Source organism: Castor canadensis, chromosome 2 (assembly GCF_047511655.1).
Source record: "Castor canadensis chromosome 2, mCasCan1.hap1v2, whole genome shotgun sequence".
NCBI lineage: Eukaryota > Metazoa > Chordata > Mammalia > Rodentia > Castoridae > Castor > Castor canadensis.
In genome coordinates, this window is record NC_133387.1 from 50,807,231 (window position 1) to 50,834,151 (window position 26,921).

The window sequence follows — 26,921 nt, forward strand, 5'->3', positions numbered from 1 at the left end:
TAAGAGACTAGACTTTTTTTTGGCAGTACTGGGGTTTAGAACTCAGGGCCTCATTCACGCTAGGTAGGCCCTTGAGCCACACTCCCAACCTGAGACTACAGTATGTTTGAAGCTCTTAGAAATGCAAGCACATTTTAATGGAACTCACATTTTGATGCACTTGCTAGGGAAGGCATTGTACTAGCTGCTACAGAGGTTAGCAGGGTTTTGTGAAGGGCCAAGGCTCTGGGTTCAGGTAGCCTGGGTTAAGTTTCTTGTGTTTATTTTCTAGCTGTATGATATTTAACCTCTTTGTACTTGCTGTCTCTTAACTGAAAAATGGGGACAATAAAGCAGGCCGTGCTGAAAAAATAGTACCTTACACATGATAAATGCTCAATAAATGTTAATTATTACTAAGTATAAATTAATATTATTTGCTATTTGTACTTTCCACTACCCTCTAACAGGGGAGTGGGTACCTGTTGCCTTGGTGAAAATTTATCTTGCTGAAACTCATGCTGGTGCTAGCAAGTGTCAATGTGGAGATGGGACATAGAATAGCTGAAATGGGACAAAATAACAGAGGGAGAAGTCTGAACTCTTGAGGACCATTCAGAAGAAAAGTTGAGCCTGTGAATCTAACAGGGGATCTGAAAGGTTTTTGTGTATGTGTTATATGGGGTGTAATCCGCTCACAAACCTACAATGAAGTCTACACTGCTCACTGATGTTGTCAGATGATGTGATTTACTTTAGTAGAAAGCTTAGTGATTCTGGGTTCTGGATCTATCAGGGAGTAGAACCACAGGATGGGAGGACAGTTGTCATCTGGATTTCACAAGGATGAGTAAGACTTAGTTTGTGTCTTCAAAGATTGGCTGTCTGTCAGCAGAGGAAATTGATACATCAGCACAAAATTCAACACAAGGTAGAATGAATTCAGCATCACAATGATTGAACAAAGTGGTACAGAAATCTGAAAGATTTATTCTGATTTATACAGAAGTGGGTTTGGAAAGGCTTTAGGGAAAAATGTTATCACCCTTCCTGAGATTAGTGACTGACAAATGGAAGTAAAGAGGAGGGAAGCTAGAAAAGGACCAGAGGCAAGGAAGTGCAGTGGTGTGGTTGGGAAATTGTGGGACTGGGAGGTGTTGGAAGACAGCGCCAACAATTAACTCCAGTCTCTAGATCTTTTACAATGATTGGGGATTCTGTTACTTGCAGCTGAATATAATCCTGACAGATTGTCCAGTAAATATGTGTTGAATGACTCAATAGAGAAATGGCAAGGCAACTGGAATGGAAAATCCAATATCCTAACTTCAATTCTGGCTCTTCAGCCAGAACAGCAGATATTTTGTTTGTTTTCATTATAGTAATAGTACCTCTCCTCACTTTGAGAACTGCCTCCAGGCAACTCCAAGTGGTTTTTCTGGTTGACATTATATCCTGTCAACCACACCCTACCCCAAAATAATGTATATGACACAAAAGTGATCAGAGATGTTATTTTGGATTTTATATTGAAAGACTAAAGAGATTTTCTCCCCTTTACCTTTACAGGTAAAATAATGCAATTTTTGAGCCCTACCTACACTTTGACCCATGGAACAGCCTGAGAAAATGAGGCCTACCTGCAGTGAGAAGCTGAGATGAGATGAAGCAAGAGCTGTAAATCTAACATAATTATTTCATTTAGTTATGCCTGTGAAAGTATGTCCACCTGATTGCTGTAAAAGAAAAATTTATCTACTGTCTTTACCTGAATTAGTTTGGGTTGTATTTCTGTTTCATGCAACTGAAAGAATTCTGTGTAATACAGTCATTAACTAGCAACATTATTTGTTAAGCAATTGTTTTTATTTTTTAGAGCCTCATTTTCCTTTTTTATAAAGGCATTGGCTAAGTTAATGTATATTCATTCAAACTGTCCATTTTCACACTTGTATAAGAACTGTAGAGCCAGAATATGCTTCACTGAGTCTTTGGCCTTCTATTTTAATTTTATTATTTGGCGCTGGGGATTGAACACAGGGCCTGGTACTTGCTAAGCATGTGCTCTACCAGTGAGCTTCACCCCCACCCCCAGCTATTACATTTATTTTTTTAGGGAAACATATCTATAAATGAAAATTCTCATAGCACCAGGCTAAAACCTACTCTATCTTCTTTATATCAACTTTTAAGTCAGATCATTATAGCAGTACCTTAAGTAATATCTTTCACAAATGGAATATAGTCATTCAAAAAATGATAATCTAAGATTACTTTATCATTTAGTATATTATAAATGTGGTGTTTCACTTTTTTTCGGTGGTATTGGAGTTTGAACTCAGGGCCTTGCACTCGCTAAATAGCATATCACTTGAGTCACACTCCCAGCCCTTACATGCAACATTTCAAAGCAAATATACTCATTAAATGATTGTACAGTTTAGTAGTATTTGGCAAATGCATTGATTTGCCACTTGTTTTTGTTTTATGACTATAAAAGTTCATATAACCTCTTCCACAGTGGAACATGTTATTCAGGGTAACCTGGATCTAAGTTCCTGGGCCATGGTCACTCATATTTGGCTCAGATGAACTCTGACTTCCTGTGAAGCAAGAGCTGTGTTTTGTGTTAACAGTTCCAATGGTAGTTCCATTACTTTTGAGAGCTTAGACAAATTGTATTTATCTCAGCTTCCTCATCTGTCAAATGGGGATAATATTACTCCCATTATAAAACTAAATGAATTAGGGCAGGGTGTGGTGGCTCTTACTTATAATCCCAGCTTCTTGGGAGGTGGAGATAAGTGGATAATGGTTTGAGACCAGCTTGGGCAAAAATTTAGCAAGACCCCACTTCAAATATCAAGCTGGAGGCTGGTAGAGTGGCTCAAGTAGTACAGCACCTCCCTAGCAAGTGTGAAGCCCTGAGTTCAAACCCCAGTACCACCAAAAAAAAAAAAAAAAAGAATGACAAAAATCAAACTGGGCATGGTGGCACATGGTGTAATCCTGGCTATGTGGGAGGCAGAAGTAGGAAGACGATTATCCAAGGTTGGCCTGGACAAAAGTGTGACACCTTGTATGAAAAATAACTAAAGCAAAAAGGGCTGGGGATGTGACTTAAATGGTAGAGTCCTTGCCTAGAAAGCATGAGGCCCTTAGTCCAAAACCCCAGTACCACCAACAAACTGAGTTAATATAGGTAAAGTGATGAGAATAGAGTTAAATGAATGTTTTAGTAATATTTTTCTCTTTTAGGCCCTTTCTCTCACAATTCCCAGTCTTTGCATGCCTTTAATACAGTTACAGTTGTATGTGAGTAGTTCATTATAATTTAATACTATAGAAGTTTAAGTGGTAGACTATGGCCAGTGGCCAGGCAGCTATCAAGCTAAGGATGGTTTTTATATTTTTAAAGGGTTATTAAAAAAAAAAGAAAAAAAGAACATACAACATAGTCCTGCAAAGCTTAAAATATTTTCTATCTGGCCCTTTGTAGATAAAGTTTACCCACTATTGACTTAATGTTTCCCCTTTAAATACATTGTAATTTAAAATCACCATGGTTTAAATAAGGAAAATTCTTAAAGGTGGAATTTCAAAACATATCGCAAATAGGAAAGCAGATAGTTTTGAACAAGGAAGATTTTTTTTTCATCTTGTGAATATTTGCTTCCTGGCTCTCTGCTGAGATAAATTTTTCTGCTGGTGATTAAGAATAGTTTCATGATAATCAATCATGGTATTATAGAATCAAACAGTCCCAAAGGTACTCAAACTCATGAGGCTGAATGGGATGTTAAATGATTATCCTGTTTCTCGTAGCCAATTCTGTCCTGCTGGCTTTGCACTCCAATTCCATGGGAATATCAGGTCTGGAACCGGCAAATTTGCCAGGCTAAGTTCCAGTTCTTTGCTACACATTCTGTGATAATGAGTGTGGGAGTAAGAAGCAGACTCTGGAAGTCTTCTAGACTATGGTTTAGGCACATTTCAGAGCAGTAAAGTTCTAGGCCAGGCATGGTGGCCCATAGCTGTAATCCTAGCTACTTGGGAGGTGGAGTTAGGAGAATCATGATTTTAGGTCAGCTCAGGCAAAAAAGTTAGTGAGACTATCCCAAAGTTAGTGAGCTGAGTGTGTGGTTTAGACCTGTAATCCCAGATAAGCAGGACATAGAGGTAGGAGGATCATGGTCTAAGATTGGCACCAGGCAAAACGTAGAGACCCTATCTGAAAAATAAGGTAAAAAGGGCTAGGGGTATGGCTCAAGTGGTACAGAGTTTGTCAGTCAAGCATGAGGCCCTGAGTTAAAACCCTAGTACTCTCCTCCCCGCAAAAGAGAAAAATTTTAAAAATGTAAGGTTGTTAAAAATAATTGTTTTGAAAGGGGAGCTAGTTCTTTTGTTTTGTTTTAGCTCTCTGGCTTTTAAGTAACTTTAATTAGCATCGAACCACTTGTAGATTTTTTTCACTTGTTTTTATAAGAAAACAAAAACAACCCCAGATAAGAGAATAAAGAGTTGGCAGAGTCCTGGGTAGAGAGCTGATGATCCTCTGATGGCCCTCAAGTAAGGCTGTAGGAAGCTAGCACATCTATGACACTGATGAGGAGGTGGGGGATCATTTGTCTGTTGAGTCCACGAGTCTGTGGGTAGTGATATATCAAGTGGGGGTGAGGGTGAGAGGACTGGAGAGTCACTTTCTTTTTTTACCTTAATTGGGTCTGATGAGACTCAAACATGAGTGGTCAAGTAAGGATTTGTGAACTTTCCTGGAGAGAATGTCAGGAAGACACATCATGCACAGCAGAACCATCTTTAGTTATGAGAGTAGAGGCAATTCTGAATATAGCATAAATTCACTTTCTGCCCAACTCCTGAGTGTCCAAGTGCAGTTTTGGGGAGGGAGGGCTCCACAGTCTGTACCTTTCCTTTGGGGTAGTATTTTGTATTTTAAAACAAACAAACAAACAAAACAAACCAGTTATTTGGGAGGCAGAGGCTGAAGGATCGCCAGTTCCAGGCCAGCCTTGGTGAAATTAGCAAGATCCTGCCTGAAAAACCAAAAAATACAAACAAAAAGGCTGGAGGTGTGGCTCAAGTGGTAGAGTTCTTGCCTGGAAAACTCTAGGCCCTGTGTTCCATGCTCAGTACTTAAACAAACAAACAAACAAACAAAAAAAGCAGTGGGAAGACTTGCTCTGATATAGATTTGGCAAGTTTTCTTTTCCAAGTAAAGTCATCTAAAATCACAAATATCTAATATCACCATTGTTAAGGAAAGATATATAATACATGACAATACAAATTTGATCTAAAAAGAGTGGATTTATCCTTCATATAAAGCTCCAGACATAACTCCACCTCCCCTCCCCCTTTCCTCCTTGTTCCTTCACCTTTCACTACTTGCCTTTGGTCTTCTTACTATATCCCAAACCTTCCAATATTTCACCTACACTTCCTTTTTCTTAATTACATCCATTTAGTAGGGATTTGGGTCAGTTAAGGTGGTGGGGAAAAGGGGTAGGGAGGGGGGGTGTTGAGGGGAGAAATGTAGGGGAGCAGACCCTGAGAGTGAGAACTACCACAGGAACTCAGATCCAGGAGGGCAAGCACTGTCTCATTTTCCACTATATCCACAAGCCTGAAAACAAGGCCTAGAATCTACAGGTGCTTACTATGTGTTTACTGAATAAATGAATAAAATACAGGCAAAGAACATAAAAGAATATACAGGTTCTACTGTAATGTACCATAAAGAAGGTAGTAGTCAGTGCTCTTAGAAGTAATGACGTTTCAAAAATCATTGCGGAAAAGAGAAGAAAAAATTTAATTGATAGCACACCACCTTAATTCAGCTATTACCACACTTTATTGTTATTCTTTATTTTATGACGTGCATTTTCAATAAATTTGTAATCAGAAAACTTTGGATGGGAAATAATGGAACTTATTATCAGAAGCACCAATCTCTTTTACCTAAAACATGTCACTGAAAACAAGTTTAGGTGATGTCTGATGTGAAGTAACCTAGTCTATGGCCACACCACCGCGCATACCTTCTTCTGAATTGACCCTTGATAATCTGTCCTTACAACAACCTTATGATGGAAATTAAGGAAGACTGACTGGCGGAGAAGTATCACACATGCATTCTTCTGCTGGCTCCTGCCCTAAGGGTGTCCACGTTCCCTGTAAAACAAGACTGATGCTCCACAGTCTCAAAAGTCTCCTTGAAGTTTGAAGTTTAATAATTCCTACAAAAGATTTGTTTTAGATTCTGGTTGTAAGGCATTTGGCACACATAAATTCATACACTTACAAATAACAGTAAACGTTAACTCGGACTCGGGAGCTACTTCCACGCAGAAAGTGATTTTGGAAATGCACACAAACCATTTCTAATCTTTCAGTATTATTTTTTACCTGGAGAAACTGCAGTAAGTAGTTTTACTTACTGCAGTAAGTGAACTGATTATTTTAATTCCTCAAATATAAAACAGAAAATTAGTTCGATATAAAGTGACAACAAATCTAGGGAATAATCTAAGGGGAAGAGTGAGGTTCATTGGCACAAAACGCGGCACCACAGCGGCGATGGAGAAGCCGGTCCTGCCTCGAGCTCCAACACCGCCCGCAAATCCCAGCATTCACTGCGGTCTCGTGCCGCCCTCTGCTGGGCTCCGCGCGCGGACTGGTAAGCACGGAGGCACTGCCGCCTCGAGGCGCAGGGCCGATGACGTTACCTCTGCGCCCTGCCGGAGGGCGGAAGTTACTTTCGTCACTTCCGCTTAGAGACTAGGGGCGGAAGTAAAAGCAGTCTACCACATGTGTAGGTATAGTGTACCGGGTGGAGATGAGGTTGGGGGTTTGCTGCGGCTCTGCTGTTTTTTGTTTTTTTTCTTTAAAGAGAGTTTACACCGGGCGTGGTGGTTCACGGCTGTAATTCTACCACTTGGGACACGGAGGCGAGATTGTGAGTTCGAGGTCAGCCTGGGCTACATAGCGCATTTAAAAAAAAAATCAAACAAGCAGGTCTGCACAGCTCTGCTGCACAGTGCAGCCCGTTGTAGCGTTGCCTGTGGAGAAAGAAGAGGGACAGAACGAGCCTATCTTTTTATTCTCTATTATGAATTCCTGACGTTTACCCTCCCCCTCTCCTTTGGTAGGGGAATGGTATTTCTAGAAACAGCTGTTTTTCACCTTTTCTGAAGGGATGCATAGCCCTCTTTAAGAAATGCATTGCTGTAAAGATTTCCATACTTAACTTTCTGTGTCAAAAGACAAGCTGGAGTGTGGTACCTTAGGGTCAATGGTGAGCCATTTCCTTTAAAAGCCCTTGCCAGTCCAATTGTGGAGCATAGGGGAAAATAAATCCTCTCATTCCTTAGACCTCACAATTTACAGAGATTTACAGTGTGTTTGTGAAATATCTTAAGTCAATAGCTTAGGTTAATTTAAGAAAATTAGTTTGATCCTTATCTCAACTAGCAAAAACCCTTGGTCCTTCCTGTTATTGCTTATACTCTCTCTTCAACAAAATAAGAGATGAGGGCAAAATAGTTTCTGCCTGGTAGCGAGGGAGTAGGAGGGGAGAGAGAGGGGACGGAGGGAAGGGGGGAAAATGACCCAAACGTTGTGTGCACATATGAATAAAAGAAATTAAAAAAAGTTTGAGAGGTAGATTAAGTTAATTATGTAGTGTTTGTAGGTTGAAGAAGTTGAAGTGATTCTTGCGTTAGCTGTTTATTCACTTTGTGAGAAGTTATAGGAGTATTTTGAATGGAAATCAGCTGTTAAAACATTTGTGATATTTTTGAAATTTGACTTTTCTGCTAGGAACTGAAAAAAAAAAGCAAAATATTTTCCATTGCTTACTGCACACGTAGACCAATTTAATTTGTTCACATTTTTGTTTGATTGCAAAATAACATTAAATAAAAATATTTCAAAAATAGTACAGAGCCTCCATTAATCTTTCAGAAATAAGTATTATTTCACCTTCCCTCCTCTCTATATATCCCACTTTAAAAATATATGTGCTTTTATCCTACTCATAAACTGCATTAATGCAGTTTGCCACTTAAGAGTATTTTGAAGATTTTAAAATTGCATTAGATATGCCTTAGTTTTTTAAAATGTCTGCATAGGTTTTTCACAGTTTGTGGCGGCCACTTGGGGTTCTTTTTTGTTATAGCAAGTAATGTTATGATAGTCATACTTTATCAAAATAAATGTATCTTTGTCCTTATATTTCCTTTGGGTAATCTCCAAGAAGTAGAAAAGCTAGGTTAAAGGATGTGAAGACTTAAAATTCTGATAGATGGTGCCAGATTTCCTTCCAATAATAGTATTTGAGAGTTTCCTGTTCCCTCATATGCTCACTGTCAATATTGTTAGCTCCTGTTGATTTTAGGTTTAGCTAGGATGACATACCATTTTTGGGGTCAATCTTTAAGTATTATACTCAAGATTAAATTTCATTTGCCATTTTTAGCTTTTTTTCTTGTATAAACAGTATACTTAGTTTTAGATTCCTTGCTAGTAAATTATTGTAAAACAAATGATTCACTTCAGCAGCAAGCATTTTAGGACATTTGAAGGACAATTGCACTTGTATTATACCTTGTACTATAGACAGGCATCAAGAAGATGGGTCTTTCTGAAAGAAAGGAGAGCTTAAACAAAGGCAGTGGGACTAGAGTGTGCAGAGATGTTCAGGACCAGAAGATTATTATTTATTTATAATTTTGAGACTGTGTCTTTCTACTTAGCCTAGGCTAGCTTTGAGTTTGTGATCCTCCAGCCTCTCTCTCTGAAGTGCTGGTATTACAGAGGTGCACCATTCTACCTGGCTGAGGACCAGAGGTTTGAGAGGCCAGGTAGTGATGTGGTTAATGGAAAAGAATAGAAGAGCTAACTGGAAAAGTAGTTACAACTACATAGTATATGAATGTCAGTCTGAAAATTTTTCTTTCTGGGAGAGAGCTACAGAAGGTCTTTAATCAGAGAATGAAGGATATAATCACGTTTGTTGTGCAAGTATCGAGTATGAGTATGGTGGCAGTTTTGAGTGACGTATTAAGAGAAGCAAGTTAGGCAGTTGGGTCAGGCTGGTAAGGGAATGTGAATACTTCAATTGCATTAGAGTAATAGAGGGGAGAGACTGGATTCCAGAGATGCTGAAGAATCTGAATCTGTTTTGGTGACTGCAGGTTAAAGTAGAACATTGATATTTTTGAAATTTAATTTTTCTGCTAAAAGCTGAGGAAGAAAGGAAAACTCACTTAGATTTTGATAAGTGACTCTTAGGACAGTCATATGATGCTAATCAGAGGAGGGCTAGTTTGGGGGGATAGAGAAAGATGCTCAGTTAGGTTTGGGGGCACATTAATTCATGTGGGCCATATTTGTGTGAAGTGTAAGTTAGACATAAAATCTACGTGTGACAGATGCAGGAGAAACCTTTGTTAATCTTGGTATATCTTTTCACTTATTTTTGGTTTGCCATTTGTAGAATTTCTGTTGAATGTTTTGTAGCTTGTTTAGCCCTGCGCTAATAATCTCAAGAGAGTACATTGTATAGAGTAGTAATCTTCAAATTTTTTTGATTGCACATACCATCATTAAAAATGTTCATGAATATATATCCTATATATAGTGATTGATTATATACATGTCTTATAATACATTGTGCGTATGTTATAAAACGTGTAAAAAGTGGAAATGTTCAAAGATTAAGACAAGTATAAATTGAGATTTGTACTATTTTTTTCCTCCTACATCCTATTAGATCATCTTGCACCCCTCTTATAAAGGCCTGGTCTAATCTACAGCTGATGTTCTGCCCATTGTCCAGTAGAGGTCACCCTTGAGCATCTGGAAGAGACTGGCTGTTGAGCTGTGCAAGGTACAGTGTTTTGTTATTTTTAAGTTTCTAAATTCATGTATGTTTGGAAGAGTATGTAGTTACAGAGTAGTATGTGGTGTAAAGAAGTGAAGAATAGTAAACTGAGTAGAGTGTGGATCAATCTAAAATGTGGTTTTGCTTTAGTTGTTTGCTTTCTGAGTGCCTTGCATTTGAATTTGAAGGCTACTTGATTCTGCACTTTTAGAATCTTTCCCCAGTTCCTTGAGAATCTGTAGACTATATGAGGCAAATGCATACTATGTAACCCAAATGTTACTGGTGGATTGGAACCATCTATCTCTGTTTTCTATTTTATGTTTAATTAGGAGACAGAGAAAAGGGACATGCCTATTCTAAGTAAGAACCCATTGTAAGTAATTAGAAATTAAGAATTGAAGTTTTCACAGCTATATATTCTGAAAAAGAGTACAATTAAAAATATGTTTTGTCCCTATGCCTGTATTAACTCAAAATGGATCAAGGACCTTAATATCAGACCCTAAACTCTAAAGTTGGTACAGGAAAGAGTAGGAAATGCTTTGAAACTAATAGGTATAGGCAAGAACTTTCTCAATGGAACCCCAGCAGCTCAGCAACTAAGACATAGCATAGATAAATGGGACTTCATAGAACTTAAAAGCTTTTGCTCAACAAAAGAAATGGTCTCTAAACTGAAGAGACCACCCACAAAGTAGGAGAAAATATTTGCCAGCTACACATCAGACAAAGGATTGATAACCAGAATATATAGGGAACTCAACAAACTAAACTCGCCCAAAATTAATGAACCAATAAAGAAATGGGCAAGTGAACTAAACTGAACTTTCTCAAAAGAAGAAATTCAGATGGCTAAAAAACACATGAAAAAATGCTCACTATCTCTAGCCATAAAGAAAATGCAAATTAAAATCACACTAAGATTCCACATCACCCCTGTTAGAATAGCCATTATTAGAAGCACCACCACTAACAGGTGTTGGCAAGGATGTGGAGAAAAAGGAACTCTTATACACTGCTGGTGGGAATGCAAACTAGTACAACCACTCTGGAAAAAAATTTGGAGGCTTCTTAAAAATCTAAACATAGATCTGCCATATGATCCAGCAATACCACTCTTGGGGATATACCCAAAGGAATGCGACACAGGTCACTGCAAAGGCACTTACACACCCATGTTTATTGCAGCACTATTCACAATAGCCAAGTTATGGAAACAGCCAAGATGCCCCAGCACAGACGAATGGATTAAGAAAATGTGGTATCTATACACAATGGAATTCTATGCAGCCATGAAGAACGAAATGTTATCATTCGCTGGTAAATGGATGAACTGGAGAACATCATTCTGAGTGAGGTTAGCCTGGCCCAAAAGACCAAAAATCGTATGTTCTCCCTCAAATGTGGACATTAGATCAAGGGCAAACACAACAAGGGGATTGGACTATGAGCACATGATAAAAGCGAGAGCACACAAGGGAGGGGTGAGGATAGGTAAGACACCTAAAAAACTAGCTAGCATTTGTTGCCCTTAATGCAGAGAAACTAAAGCAGATACCTTAAAGCAACTGAGGCCAATAGGAAAAGGGACCAGGAACTAGAGAAAAGGTTAGATCAAAAAGAATTAACCTAGAAGGTAACACCCACACACAGGAAATCAATGTGAGTCAATGCCCTGTATAGCTATCCTTATCTCAACCAGCAAAACCCCTTGTTCCTTCCTATTATTGGTTATACTCTCTCTACAACAAAATTAGAGATAAGGGCAAAATAGTTTCTGCTGGGTATTGAGGGGGGGGGAGCGGGAGGGGGTGGAGTGGGTGGTAAGGGAGGGGGTGGGGGCAGGGGGGAGAAATGAACCAAGCCTTGTATGCACATATGAATAATAAAAGAAAAATGAAAAAAAAAAAAAAAAGCACAATGCGTGTACAGACATAATACCAAGGCAAAAATCCCACTGAACAACAAACACACCTAACAACGAAGGACAAGAATGAAAAACAGGTCACACTAATGGGGGGGCACTAAAAAAAAAAAAATATATGTTTTGTATGATTCCAATCACAAGTAGCTTAGTTGAATAACTGAAGAACTGTTTTTTTATTGCTTTCCTCATAAAATATTTCCTATAAGTGGAGATGCTCATTTTAGTAGGGACATATGATTATAATCATACATCTTTTATCCCATTTCTAAATGATCTGTTTAGAGTTATTGATAACTCTTCAAATGAGTTATTGAAGTTTGCTAGAAACTGGAATTTTTAAGTGTCATGCAATAGGTGCAGACAGCCTTGGATTAGTTTTGTGTACTATGGTGATGGGGTAGAAAAGACTGGCAGAAGTATCAGGTTAATGTTGATGTAAAGCTAGGCATGGTGACATGTGGCTGTAGTTCCATCTACTTGGGATACTGAGATAGGAGGACCATTTGAGGCAGAAGTTCGAGGCCAGCCTGAGCAACATAGTGTGATCCTGTTAGGGACTATGGGGATTAAATGTCCCAATATAACTTTTCTATGTTTTCCTTTCTCCCTCTGGCTGTCCCTCCCCCGCTGCCTCCCTTCCTCCTTTGTGTTGGGGATTGAACCCAGGGCCTCATGCATGCTAAACATGTGCTCTACAGCTGTGTAATACCCTAGCCCCTCCAACTATATTATTTTGAAGATGAAATTCATTTAGAATTGTTGCATTACAGTCAAGGGGATGATAGGGAAAACAGTGAGAGGGAGATTGGAATTGGGAGGTGTTAGGCAGAGGTCTAGGTAAGCTAAGAATTAAGGCTATAATGCTAGCGTGGATTTAAAGTGTACCACAAATCCAGTAAACTATATTTAAGATGGAAATTTGATAGTCTGAGGTGTTGTTTTTCAAGGCTAGATTTAGAGGTTGAGAACCAGGAGGCCAAAAGCAAAGAAGTCTAGTACCTGTGGGCAAACATCTTGGAAGCTGGAAGACAAGGCAGTAGTGAACCTGTCATTTATTAGGAAGAAGCCTTGACTTGGAAACCAGGAGGACAAAGAGAGATGGAGAGGAACAACTGATTTTAGTTAGTCAAGGCAGACAAGGAAATAAAAAGTGCAGGATAAAAACAGGAAAAGTTCTGGGGCAGTGATGGTACCATCCTACTTTTCTTTATGTTAAAAGTAGCAGTAGTCCTGGGTCCACAGATGGCTAACATAAGCAATGAGGTCGGGATTGAGACTGGCATCTGTATTGTTAACATTGCTCCAAGAAAGCTGATATGCAGTTATTATAGAAAGGATTGTAATGTTTATAGGATTATAATACTGTCATTTAGTCATTTAACATAGGTATTTGTATAATATATGTGTTATTTTACACAGCACTCAAAAAGATTTGGCTACAGAACCATTATGGCATCAAGAAACCTCTGGAATATGAGAAGTAACTTTCTTTTTGGTTCAAGATGTTGTATAATCCAACATTCAGCAGAAATCCTCCTCAAATTGGTTTCATTTAGGCCTTTTGGTGCAAAATGTATTAATGCAGACAACAAAGCTTTGGAAAATGAGGACCTACTGAACAACTTACTTACTATGGGAGTTGATATTGACAGGGCAAAGAAACGACAGCCTGGCGTTTTTAATAGGATGGTTACTAATGAGCAGGAACTGCAGGTGTTCCTTCTATCAAAAGGAGCTAGCAAAGAAGTGATTGCTAGCATCATATCAAGATATCCACGAGCCATAACACGTACTTCTGAAAGTCTTTCAAAACGGTGGGATCTATGGAGAAAGATTATAACATCAGACCTTGAAATTGTAAATATTTTGGAACGCTCTCCTGAATCCTTTTTTCGGTCCAATAACAACCAAAACTTAGAGAATAATATAAAGTTCCTACACTCAGTTGGATTGACCCATAAGTGCCTTTGTCGACTGTTGACTAATGCTCCTCGGACCTTCTCCAATAGTCTTGATTTGAATAAACAGATGGTTGAATTATTGCGGGAAATCTGTGTGTCCTTGGGTCACAGTGATCCTACAGATTTTATCAGGAAGATAATTTATAAAAACCCTTTTATCTTAATCCAGAGTACCAAGCGGGTGAAAACTAACATTGAATTTTTACAGTCCACTTTCAACTTGAACAATGGAAAGCTGCTCCTTCTGATATGTGGTCCAGGAGCTGGAATCTTAGACCTTTCCAATGACTATGTCAAAAGAAACTACACAAATATAAAAGAGAAGCTGTTTTCTCTTGGATGTACTGACAAAGAAGTACAGACATTTGTTTTAAGCTATCCAGATGTGATCTTCTTGGCAGAGAAAAAGTTTAATGATAAAATAGACTGTCTCATAGAGGGAAAAATTAGTATTTCACAAATAATTAAAAATGCTCGGATTCTGGATTCAAGCATAAGTACTTTGAAAAGTCGAATTAAAGAATTGGTACATGCTGGTTATAATCTGAGTACATTGAACATAAATCTTCTATCTTGGAGTCAAAAAAGATACAAAGCTAAATTGAAAAAATTAAATGTATAGGACAGTGAGAGAAGAGTTAAAGTCTTATAATGTGATATCATTTAATTTTGAAATTGGTTAAAATTTTTTAACCACAGATACATTTATAATGATCCTTTGGATATTTTGTTTTATAGGTTCATAAAAACTCACAGCTGGTATGCTCAAAAATAGTTACATTGCTGTGGATTTTGCAGATGTGATTAAGAAAATATGAATCCCAGCATTTAGGAGGCTGAGGCAGGAGAATTGTGAGTTAGAGGCCTGCCTCAGCTACATCTGAAGACCCTGTTTCAAAAAAAAAGCTTAAGTTAATGGTCTTGAGATGGGGAGGTTATCCTAAATAATTTGGGTGAGCCAAACATCATCATAGGGTCTTAAAAGTGGAAGAGGGAGGCAAAAGAAGAGGTCAGAGGGATGAAATGAAAGGAAGACTTGACCACTTTGAAGGAGAATGGGGCCTTGAGACAAGGAGTGCAGGTAGACTATAAAAAATGGAAAAGGCAAGGAAGCAGATTCTACCGTAGGGCCCACAAAAGAGAATGCATCCCTGCTGGCACCTTGAGGTTAGTGCAGTGAGACCAGTACTCAGCTTCTGACCTATAAAACCTTAAGAATAAATTGATGTTGCTTTAAACCACAGAGTTTGTGATAACTTGTTATAGCAGCAAATAGATTAATATAGCAGCTGAATAGATGATTAGTTGCATTGTAGGTGAAGTCACAAAGTATTATCATTTCTGTATTTTTCCTCTTATAAGAGTAATTACATTTTTAAAAAGTCTACGTACTTTTCTGGAATTGTTAATAAGTTAGTGTTTATAAAGCACTCTAAAGGCTTGGATAAAATATGAAAGGTAAGTAGTAAAGCCTAAATAAAGGAATATTTTTGCTTAATGAATGTAGTTTAAAGAAATGGTAGTCATTTCTGTACCTTTATATTTTGCTGGCATTTATCTAATGTAAATAAAAAGTAAGGAATTTCTAGAGGCATTGACTTAAAACAATGGCATATTAGGTCATGTCTACATCTTGAACATATTCACAATCTAGCTTTGGTAGAAACTGAAAGAGAAGGAACTAGTTATATGACCTTAATTACTTTAAATTGTTTCCAGAGGCATGTATTTTCTAGGTGTGGATGTTGAATTAAATCACATAACCTTTTAAACTTTATTTGCTATCATTGATCTTTCTAAAAAACTAATTTGTACCATTGATTGAAACAAAATGCCTGCTTTTCTAAGGCCATTTATTATGTTCAATGATACTCTCATAATTATCTCCAGTTAACTGTTTGGTGACAAGCATGTCATAGTTTAGAAAGTATGGTTTTTGTACAGATCTTTCTTTAGAGGGATATACAAGTACCATTTCAGATTAACTATGTAAGTTTTGTAAATGTTTTAAATTCACTGAACTTGTTTTCTCACATACAAGATTAAAATTTGACCTTGCAGTGTTGGTAAGAATCATATTATATAGGGTCTATAAGGTTTCTTACACATAGCAACTAGTCAACCAATGATAGGTATAAGAAAAATTATGTAGTATATTTAAAAATAGATTTATTGATATCAAATTCACATATCACACAATTCACCTTTAAAATATATAATTCAGTTTTTTATATTTTTAAGGTATGTAACTTTTGCCACAATCTAATTTTAGAATATGTGCCCCCTAAAAGAAACCCTGCACCCATTAGCAGCAAATCCCTATTATTTCCCTCTTATCCCTGTAGCTCTAGGCAAAAACTAATCTTTCCATCTTTATCAATTTGCTTATTCTAGACATTTCATATGAATTAAATCATAGGATATGTGATTTTGTGACTGACCTCTTTCACTTAGCATATGTTTTCAAGGTTCTTCCATGTAGCACATAACATCATTCCTTTTTATTGTCAAACAATATGCTATTGTATGGATACAGTTATTATTGAGAATATATTTTATTGTTATGGCTTGAAACACAGGTATTAGTTCCTTAAATTTTCTGAATCATGTAAGAGCATTTTCTAAGGCCTTGCTTTGGAATCTTATATGGAACTTGAGGAAGGTGGGCAGAGGAGACAAAAGTTTCTCCTTTAGCATCAGCAGATCATAAAGATTATACTTTAGCTGACAGAAGTGGTATTGCAACAATAGTACTAAGTACTCAAGGAGAATGTAGGATAGACAGAATACAATACCGCATTGATCATTGCTTGGCTGTTTGGGGCTGGAAGAGAGGCAACTTTGGGGGAGAAACGAATAGATAATATCTATCAGGCAAGGTTAACATGTCATACCATCAAATATGAGTCTAATTCATAGTGAGTCAGTTCTTTAAAAACTGAATTAATTAGAAATTTTTTTCTCTCTTTTTTTTTTTTTTTGGTGGGACTGGGTTTTGAACTCAGGGCTTTAGCATTTGCAATGCAGGTGCTCTACACTTGAGCCACACCTCCAGTTCATTTTGGTCTGGTTATTTTGAAGATGGCGTCTCTCAAACTTTTTGCCTAGGCTGGCCCGTAACCATGATCCTCCTGATCTCAGCCTCCTATAGTTAGGATTACAGGTGAGAGCCTCTGGTGCCTGGCTCTGAATTATAAAAGTTTTAAGTAATTTTTTTTTGTTGAAGTGAAATGAAAATTATATTTTTAATGGGTGGAAAAGGAAAAATAAATAACAAAATGAAGAAAAATTTGATAATCTTCCAGAGAAACCATTTTGGTGACTATTCCTGTTGTGTTTTGTAGAATATATCCATATGTGGATTTAATCTGAGTAAGTGTGACATACATTTGTTGAGGTTGGACTATGTATTTTATAAATTGCTTTCCTTAACCTAATAGATCCTGAATATATTAAGCATTCTTTAGTATTTAATTACAGAATCATTTAACAACTCACTTGTTACATGGTTTTTAATGGTTACATGAAATTCTACAGTTGGGATAAACTAATTTCTCTAGTTAGTCTCACCATTGAGCAGAGTAAGTCAATTTTAGTAATATTTTGAACATCTCATCTGCATTATTTAGTATTCCATAGTGTTAAACCTACTACTGTATTTCACTCAGTATACTTTATAAATTAAAAGTTTACTCCAGAAAAACATAAGTGGTAAGAATATTGTATTTTGCTGTTCTCTAAATGTTACATGGATCTGCAAGACTTCATGTTTTAAAAATGGAGACCATTTGGCATTCCAAGTTGTTGGTATATATTTGAGAACTTTTAAATAACTGCAAGATTGGGATAATACCAAAGATTAAAGAGAAAAAAAGTTATCAGGTAGGAATAAAAAATGAGTAAATGTATAAAAGGGCTTTCTGAGTTACTAAACAAGTCATTTTGCTCTTTAAATAATATAACTTCTAATGCTGGAGTAGGCACATGGTCTGTGGTTAATGATTCAGCAAAATAGCTTTTATGTAAAATATCCATCCATTGACTCCTTCCTTGTTAGTCTGTAAGTTCTTACACTTTATGCCCAGATCTAGTGGAGATATAGGTGAGAATCTCTTGGTGGCAGAATCCTAGTCACAAACTTCAATGATGGTCCTTTGTTTCAAAGTCTAGGAAAAGCTTGGCATTGTGTAGGATATCAGGACTGTGTTATTAGATGGGGAGAGATCATTACAGAAGACCAACTGCCCAACCTTGAGAAGAAGGAGATGAATTGTATGTATCACAATTATCCAGGAATCATTTCTTGAGGGACAAGGTCCTGGGTCAATTTGGCTACCAGATGAATTAGGATACAGATGTTCTAAACTGGCCAGCATTCTTCTGTACTAAGACTGTTTACAGTTACTCCTCAGTTTATATCCTATTGCCTCAGGAACCTGGTATAGGATTAAGCTGTGATGGGATCCATTTTGAGGAGTTGGGTACTGTAATGTCATAGACAGGTAAACGTCATTTGTACATGACGTTTGTATTTTCTTGCTCATTTTCATATTTCTGTTACTCCCCCAAATGATACTCTACTTCTGTTCTTTTCAAGATGGCTGACCCTTTTGCTTTCACACTTTTTTCCTTTTTTAATTCACAGAGATTAGTTAAATAAAAAGAAAAAAACCAAAATGCCTATAGATTTTTTTGGTTATGATTTAAAACATTCTTGGCTGGGATTTTAAGCCTTTTGATTAATTTCTGAGTGGAGTTTGTACAGAGGTAGACGACACACTCAGGTAACTCACTCACTGTCACTATTAATCAGATCATATTTGGAATTTGTTTTTCCCTAATAGCAATATTGTGTAAAATTAATGAGTTTTTTACATGAATTACTTTGTGTTAATTATAAAAATTTAGTATGATGTTATGACAGTTCTGTCTCCATTTTGAATATCCAGTGCCCCCTTCACCACCTGTGAAGATACCTTCATTTTTTGCCCACCATGATTGTAAGTCTTTTTTTGAAATTTTACAATGGAAAGGAATTTACTCTCTGATAATCAAATCATTGTAAAAACACTTGAACAATACAAAGAAACAAAATCTCAGCTAATCTATTTATATGAAGTTGAAGAAACATCCTTTATTCTTAGTTCACAGAGGTTTGTTTATTTAAACCAGGGATGAATGGATGACTGATGATTTTTGAGAAAATCCTTTTAAAAATCATCTTTTGAAATCTTTTAATGAATGACATCAATGGATTTATTTTTCATGTCATCCTTTGTTTTGCTGAAATGAAATCTATGCTGTATTTACATTACTGATATTTTACTTAGGACTTTCTCTTAGGGTTCATAAAGGGGATGGGTCTACACAGCCTCCTCCTTTAATTATGAAAGGTTTTTTTGGGTAGGTTCTTTGTATTTTAGGAAATAGAGAGGTTGCCATTTTGTCAAGTAAATTTGGGAGGTTACTATTTCTCCCCTGTGCTTTGGGTCTATTTGAAAACTGGAAGTTATCCAGTTCTTTAAAGTTTGGCTGCACTTGTCTGTCAAATTGTTTGGGCCTGGTATCTTGTTCAGGATAGTTCCTTGACAACAATGGAGAGTTGTTAAGGCTTACATAGAGCTTTTGACTTGCACGTTTTTGGTAAATACTAGTATAAAGCGCTCTCCTAGTTAATGCATTTTGATACATGCAGCAACATAGGTGAGTCTCAAAATACGTGGAATGAAAGAAGACAAAGAGTATAATCTGTATAGAAAATGCTCACTAAAGTGTTACTGGATGGGGAAGGAATACACAGGAGCACAGGAGTCTTACCACCTTGATTATGATGGTTTTGTGAATGTATATGTGTGTAAAAATGGATCAAATTATATGTTTTAAATGTGTATAGTGTAGTATAGTTCAGTTATACCTCAGTAAAGTTGAACAATTCATCCATTCAACATTGATTTAAAATATCATCATTATTTAATAGTAAATTCTCCATGTTTGTTTGTGTCTGTCTCTAGATCTTCCACTCTCTTAAACCAATCTATTTATATTTCTATATCCATATAAAAAATCAGTGCCTTTTTTCAGAAAAGGTACTGAGAAACCTGGGAAGTCATCTAGAGGAAATATTGATAAGATTCATATTCGTACACTAGGACAAACTTATTTTTAAATGTTTTTTGTTGTTTATTTGTTCTTTGAGACAAAAAACTGGGCTACTGTGTAGCCCAGATGGACCTGGAATTTGCCATCCTCTTGCTTCCACCTCTTCAGAACTGGGATTAGAGGTGTGTGCCACCCCATTTTGCCAAATTTATTTTTAAAATGGAGCAGTCACAAGTCCACTTTAGCCTCTGCTTTTTCCTTACCTTTAACAACCTATATTCAAGCAAGGCCATGTCATGAATTAGACACTGGGTCTAATACCACCATTTTTTCGTTCTAGAGGGCTTCCTGGCACTTGACAGAGACCAGCAGGCTAGTATTTATCAAGGAAGCAGTTGCACCTTGCTTTGTTTTTATTATTCCAGGAGTGCAGATAAAGTTACATTTCAACATTTCTGCAACAAGAAATTGTAGGCTATCATGAGGACCCATGCCTTGTGTGAAGAGTACTGGTGTGTTTAATTAGTGAACTGACTAGGTTTATTCTTTCAGCAGCCACACACAGCTCCTTTTCTAAGAAAAGCAAGATGCAGGGACCCTAAGTGGAGGCATTCCTTTCTTTTTGCTTTCTTGTAGCTAAGGGAGCCCTGCTTGTCATGTTACACCCTAAATATTAACTGAATTATCTTAATTAACAAAATTAGTCCAACAACTAATGAATGGATAAAGAAAATATGCTATAAATACGTTATGTAGTATTACTTAGCTGCAAATGAAGAATGAAATTATGTAATTTGCAGGAAAATGGATGGAACTGCAGATCATCATATTGAGTGAAATAAGCCAAACTCATAAAAACAAATATCACATGCTCATATGTGGAATCTAAAAATAACAATAACAAATATAATAGGACTTGAGTGCAAAAGGGGCACTGCAGGGGAGGGGTTCAAAGAGAGGGGCAAGGGAAATGGAGAGAGTCCTGGGTTGGAGGTGAAGGGGATCAAAATATGTTGTTACATGTATATGTATAGAAATATCATAAAGAAACCCATCTAGCCGGGCTCTAGGGCTCACACCTGTAATCCCAGCTACTCAGGAGGCAGAAATCAGAAGGATTGTGGTTTGAAGCCAGCCCAGGCAAATAGTTTGTGAGACCCTACCTCAAAAAAAGCCACCAAATATTGTTTCTCAAAGAGAAGGTTGAGAGAGAGGGGTTAAGGGAATATAATAGAGCGGTAGAATTGCTTAAAATACACTGTACATGTGTGTGAAACCCTCCCTGTACTATTACTAAATCCTGAATAAAATAAAAATTACACATGAAAAAAAAAACAAAAAAACCAAAAAAAAAAAAAACAAAATTAGTGCACTTAGGTCCACATTATCCCACTCTGCAGATTACATGTGAATGTGTCTCTGAGACAGACTCAGCTTCTTCAGAATGCCTGTTTCTTCTGACTGAAGCTGCATGACTGCATTTCACATAGGCACAGTACACATGGCTGCTGCTTTTCAACTTAGCTTAATGTGATAAACTCGTCACAGAATTAAGGTTTAATTTAGTGTGTGAATAACTGATAACAAAATTAAATAATTATAGAAATTATATGTTACTGATTGAAGAATTAAAATTAGGTCTTAATCACCCTGTGTTTACTTGTGCACAGAGCTTCATGAACTGCAGGGGGAACTATAGGCAGTGGTTTGGCTTCACAGTTTTCTAAAGTCAGCTGGCTATAAGTCTGGCTGATAGTTCAAAGTACTTGAAACATCCTTTAGTTACCAAGAGAGTTGGCATTGGGTTATTTTATCTGTAGGTCTGTCAGCCTCAAGCTGGAAGAAAATAAACCGATGCTTATACATTTTTTCTGTTAGCTTACTGTCTGTTTAAAAAAGTGAAAAACACTGTATGCAGTATGAATAAAAGAAATAAAAAAAAGAACGAAAAAGCTGTTTCTTTAATGGTTATTCCTTGCTTTTTAACAAATACTACTTTTTAAGGATACTTCTGAACTGATACACTTTAGGGTGCTTTTTGCATTTTTATCTAGGTTTAAAATACTCATTTGTGACACAATCTTAATGCTTCAAAAATACAACAGTGTCTTTGCACTTATATTCAGTTACCATTTTCAGATTCTCTGCTTTTATTTAACTTTGACCTTAAACATCTGTGATATTTGTGTATGTCTACAAACAAAACCCAACATAAGGTGGTATGTTATTCACATCTTTGCAATTGATCAATACTGGATTAACTTTTTCATCCTTTAAGGGCTTGAGGATGTTATTTTTAAAATAAAGATCTTAATTGTAACATGAGAGGTAAGTGAATCAGAGTCTGTTGTGAGAATGTTGTTATATATCATTCATAATATAGACACATTATAAATTAGTCTGGATTTCTCCATTGTTTAGAAGACACTGCAAATTCAAATACATGGGCTCTTTCTTGGGTCTCCCATGGCATCTAATATAACTGCTTCAGTAACTTAGGCCCACTTAACTATGATTGAGTGAACAATTCTAGATTTGAGGATCCATGTGAGGAAAAATGATTAAATTAGAAGTACAAGGAAAAGATCTGTAGTAGAAAGCGCCATATGTATAAAGTATATCCAAATATTTTGTGGCTACAAAAGAGGTTGAAATCTCATGTCTTTATTGTCTGCATCACTCCCTCATCAAGTGGAATTTTGGTTCACATTCTCCTTGACATATGGAGACTTGACAATAGATTCTAGAACTGAATAGTCAGTAGATAGAGAAAGTATCTTTGCCTCATATTCCTGCCCCCAGGCTGAAATTAGGTAAATTTTGCTTGTGTTTCTTTCTTCCCTAGAGTCAGTGAGCAAGGGGAGACAACTTGGTGATGGTTTGATCAATTAGGACCTTTAAAAAACCTAAGTATGTGCCTTCTCCCTTTCCTCCCCCAGTCAAAATGATACAGATGCTCCTTGACTTGCAGTAGAGTTACATTCTAGTAAAGTGACACAGTAAGTTGAAAATGCATCTAATCTATGGACTGTCATAGCTTAGCAACACAGTACCTATAGTATCTTCAGTCTCCCCAAGTGATCAGGTGCTCAACCTGGAGCTGTGGCTCGCCTACTGCTCAGCATCACAAGAGAGTATCATACTACATATTGTTAATTTAGAAAAAGGTTCAAAATTTGAAGTCTGGTTCCTGCTGAATGTGTATCACTTTCACACCATCATAAAGTAAAAAAAAAAAAAATCATAAATTGAACCATCATAATTTGTGGATTGTCTATATAACTATCACAGGCTAAGCCATTGCCATAATTGAGGCTGTTGGGAACCTAGCTTAGTACTAGCTTTAATAAGTTTTTGGTATGTTTGTAAAAACATTTTTCCTGATTGCCAAATAATCATATGGTTACACAACATTGGAAAATAACAGGAAAGCAAACACACAAAAAGTACTTATAATTCCAATAGCACTCAGAAATAGCACTTGTTACTGTTGTGCTTTATAACTTTCTAGTCTTTTTTTCTTGTATGTAAAAAATACATACAATTTCTTTTCTTCCTTCCTAAAATTAAATAATTTGTTGAACATATTTGTTAAGTACCAATTTTGCTGTATTGTGTTTAACAGAGAATTCTTACGTTACAACTCTTCTAAAGTCATTTTGTATAAATATATGGTGAACTTTCTTCCACATTACACACCATTTATGACGTGATTGTAGATGAAGTGGAGACTTGACAACCTTGTTCCACAGTGGTCAGGGAAATGTGCCTTTTGAGAATAATAGGTACAAGAACTGGCCTCCCAAGAGGCCTGGTGTGGGCTCAGGAAGTCACCATATAGTACTGTGCTCTGAACTTGTTCAGAGAATCCCATTTTGTTTCCGCTCTGGATGGTGGAAGTTCCTGGAAAGGTTATCAAAGACTAGTAAGAAAGCAAGGGAAGTGCAACTGGAGACTCACCTCCAAATCATGCAATGAATTTATACTGTGAAGGAACGATTGAATCCCTTAGCCAATCTCAGCCTATTTAGAAAGAAAATAGAGTGCTTTTGTTGTTGTTTTTTTCGCTTTTGTTTTTGTTTTTGCGGTACTGGAGTTTGAACTCAGGACCAGGTTTGCACTGTACCACTTGAGCCACTCTCGCAGCCCAATTTTTGCTTTAATTATTTTTCAGGTAGGGGCTTGCATTTTTGTCTGGGGCCAAGCTCAGATTGTGATCCTCCCTACCTACAGCTTCCTGTGTAGCTGAAATTGCAGATGTGAGCCACTGTGCCTGTCTTTAAATTCTTCAAGAGTATGTATTTGAATCTGTTTAATTTTTCCAAGGATGATCCGAAATTGATGTTTCTAGTGTCAACTGAGGTTAATTTTTAAAAAAATTGTAATTGTTGCCAGGTGCTGCTGGCTTACGCCTTATAATCCTAGCGACTCAGGAGGCAGAGATCAGGAGGATAGAAGTTTGGAGCCAACCTGGGCAAATAGTTCATGAGACCCTATCTTGAAAAAACCCATCACAAAAAAGGGCTGGTGGAGTGACTCAAGGTGAAGGCCCTGAGTTCAAACCCAAGTACTGCAAAAAAAAAAAAAAGTTGTAATTGCTAAATAAAATTATAAATATTTGTGTACAACAGGATGTTTTGATATAAGTGTAGATTGTGGAATGGCTAAATCAAGTGAATTAATGTGTGCATTTACTTATTTATTATGGGTGAATCCTTAAAATCTGTTCAAAATTTTTGAGTATAAACACATTATTACTATAATCACAAGTTGTATAATGTATCTTGCATTCACTTCTATCTAAGTGAAATTTTGAATTTTTGATCAGTACCTCCCTAATCTTCATCCCTATCCAGCCACAATCATTCTACTCCACTCCATGAGTTTGTCTTTTCTAGATTCCATATTCAAGTGAGACCATGAAGCACTTGTCTTTCTGTCCTGCCTTATCCCCTTAACATCATGTCTACCAGGTTCGTTCATGTTGCCACAAATGACAGGATTTCCTTTTTAAGACTGAGTAATATTCCATTGTGTATATATCCCACATTAAATTTTTTTCTTTTTTCTTTTATCATTTTTACATTTACTTACATGTGCATACATTGTTTGGGCCACCTCCCTTACCCCACTTCTGGACAGAACCTGTTCTGCCCTCTTCTCTGATTTTGTTGAAGAGGAAACATAGGAGATAAGAAAGACAGTGTTTTTCCTAGTTTGAGATAAAGATAGCTATACAGAGAGATTCCTAAAATTGCCTTCCATGAACATGTGTATTGAAACATACATTGGTTCATCTCTGCCAGACCTGGTCCCCTTCCTATAGTGGCCTCTGTCAGTTTAGGATTACTTTATTTGCTCCTGTACAGTGAGCACATCAATCACATTCAAGTTTTACGTTTCCTTCCCTTTCCCTATTCCTCTTGTGTGCATTCTCCCCTTAGTGTATAATCCATTCTGATAATATTACTGCATTTGTTTTAGGTCTATAATCCACAAATGAGGGAGAACATGGGATTTTTGGCCTTCTGTGCCTGACTAATTTTGCTTAAGATGATGTTCTCCAGTTCCATCTGTTTACTTGTGAATGACAAAAGTTCATTTTTCTTTGTGGCTGAGTAAAATTCCATGTGTATAAATACCACATTTTCATGATCCATTCATTAGTGGTGGGCATCTTGGGTGTTTCCATAGCTTGGCTATTGTGAATAGTGCTGCAGTAAACATGGGTGTGCAGGTGCCTTTGTAATAACCTTGAGTTGCATTCCTTTGGTATATCCCTAGGAGTGGGATCCCTGCATCATATGGCAAATCTATGTTTAGTTTTTTAAGAAGCCTCCATATTGTTTTCCAAAGTTGATGTACTAGCTTATATTCCTACCAGCAGTGTATGAGGGTTGCTTTTTCCCCCACAGCCTTGCAGACATTTGTTGTTGGTGGTGTTCTTGATGGTAGCAATTCTAACAGGAGTGTGGTGAAATCTTAGTGTGGTTTTGATTTGCATTTCCTTTATGGCTAGGGATGGTGAGCATCTTTTTGTGTATTTTTTGGCCACTTGAACTTCTTCCTTTGAAAAAGTTCTGTTTATACCCAAAAGAATGTGACTCAGGTTACTCCAGAGGCACCTGCACACCCATGTTTATTGCGGCACTATTCACAATAGCCAAGTTATGGAAGCAGCCAAGATGCCCCACTACCGATGAATGAATTAAGAAAATGTGGTATTTATACACAATGGAATTTTTCGCAGCCATGAAGAGGAATGAAATCTTATCATTCTCAGGTAAATGGATGGAACTGGAGAACTTCATTCTGAGTGAGGTTAGCCTGGCCCAAAAGAACAAAAATCGTATGTTCTCCCTCATATGTGGACATTAGATCAAGGGCAAACATAACAAGGGGATTAGACTTTGATCACATGATAAAGTGAGAGCACACAAGGGAGGTATGAGGATAGGTAAGACACCCAAAAAACTAGATAGCATTTGTTGCCCTCACCCAGACAAACTAATGCAGATACTTTAAATCGACTCAGGCCAATAGAACGGGACCAGGAACTAGAGAAAAAGTCAGTTTGAGAAGAATTAACTTAGAAGGTAACACACATGCACAGGAAAGCAATGCAAGTCAACTCCCTGTACAGCTATCCTTATCTCAACTAACAAAAACCCTTGGTCCTTCCTATTATTGCTTATACTCTCTCTTCAACAAAATTAGAGATAAGGGCAAAATAGTTTCTGCCTGGTAGTGAGGGGTTAAGGGGGGTAAGGGAGGGGGTGGGAGGAAGGTGCGAGAAATGACCCAAACATTGTACGCACATATGAATAAAAAAAAAGTTCTGTTTAGTTCAGTTGCCCACTTTATTGGTTCATTAATTTTTGGGGAGTTTAGTTTTTTGAGGTCCCTGTATATTCTGGTTATCAGTCCTTTGTCTGATATATAGCTAGGAAATATTTTCTTCCACTCTGGGTTTAGAGACCATTTCTTTTGTTGTGCAGCAGCTTTTTAATTTCATGTTGTCCCATTGTCCATCCTTTCTCTTAGTTGC

General features: G+C 37.1%; 1 protein-coding gene across 17 annotated transcripts in view; it reads left to right on the forward strand.

The window, feature by feature from the left end:
- The first annotated feature begins 6,750 nt into the window (after positions 1-6,750).
- The window catches only part of LOC109696870 (transcription termination factor 1, mitochondrial), a 307,446-nt gene continuing 287,275 nt past the window's right edge, over positions 6,751-26,921 (forward strand). For 9 of the 17 annotated variants that reach the window (XR_012445153.1, XR_012445155.1, XR_012445159.1 and 6 more), the window contains exons 1-2: positions 6,818-6,966; positions 9,773-9,889. Coding sequence is in view for 6 of the 17 variants with exons in the window: in XM_074064773.1 (XP_073920874.1) it covers positions 11,211-11,243; positions 13,233-14,396 (1,197 nt within the window). In the remaining 11 variants the exon portion in view is untranslated. The other 8 variants (XM_074064773.1, XM_074064771.1, XM_074064772.1 and 5 more) reach the window with 8 other exon arrangements.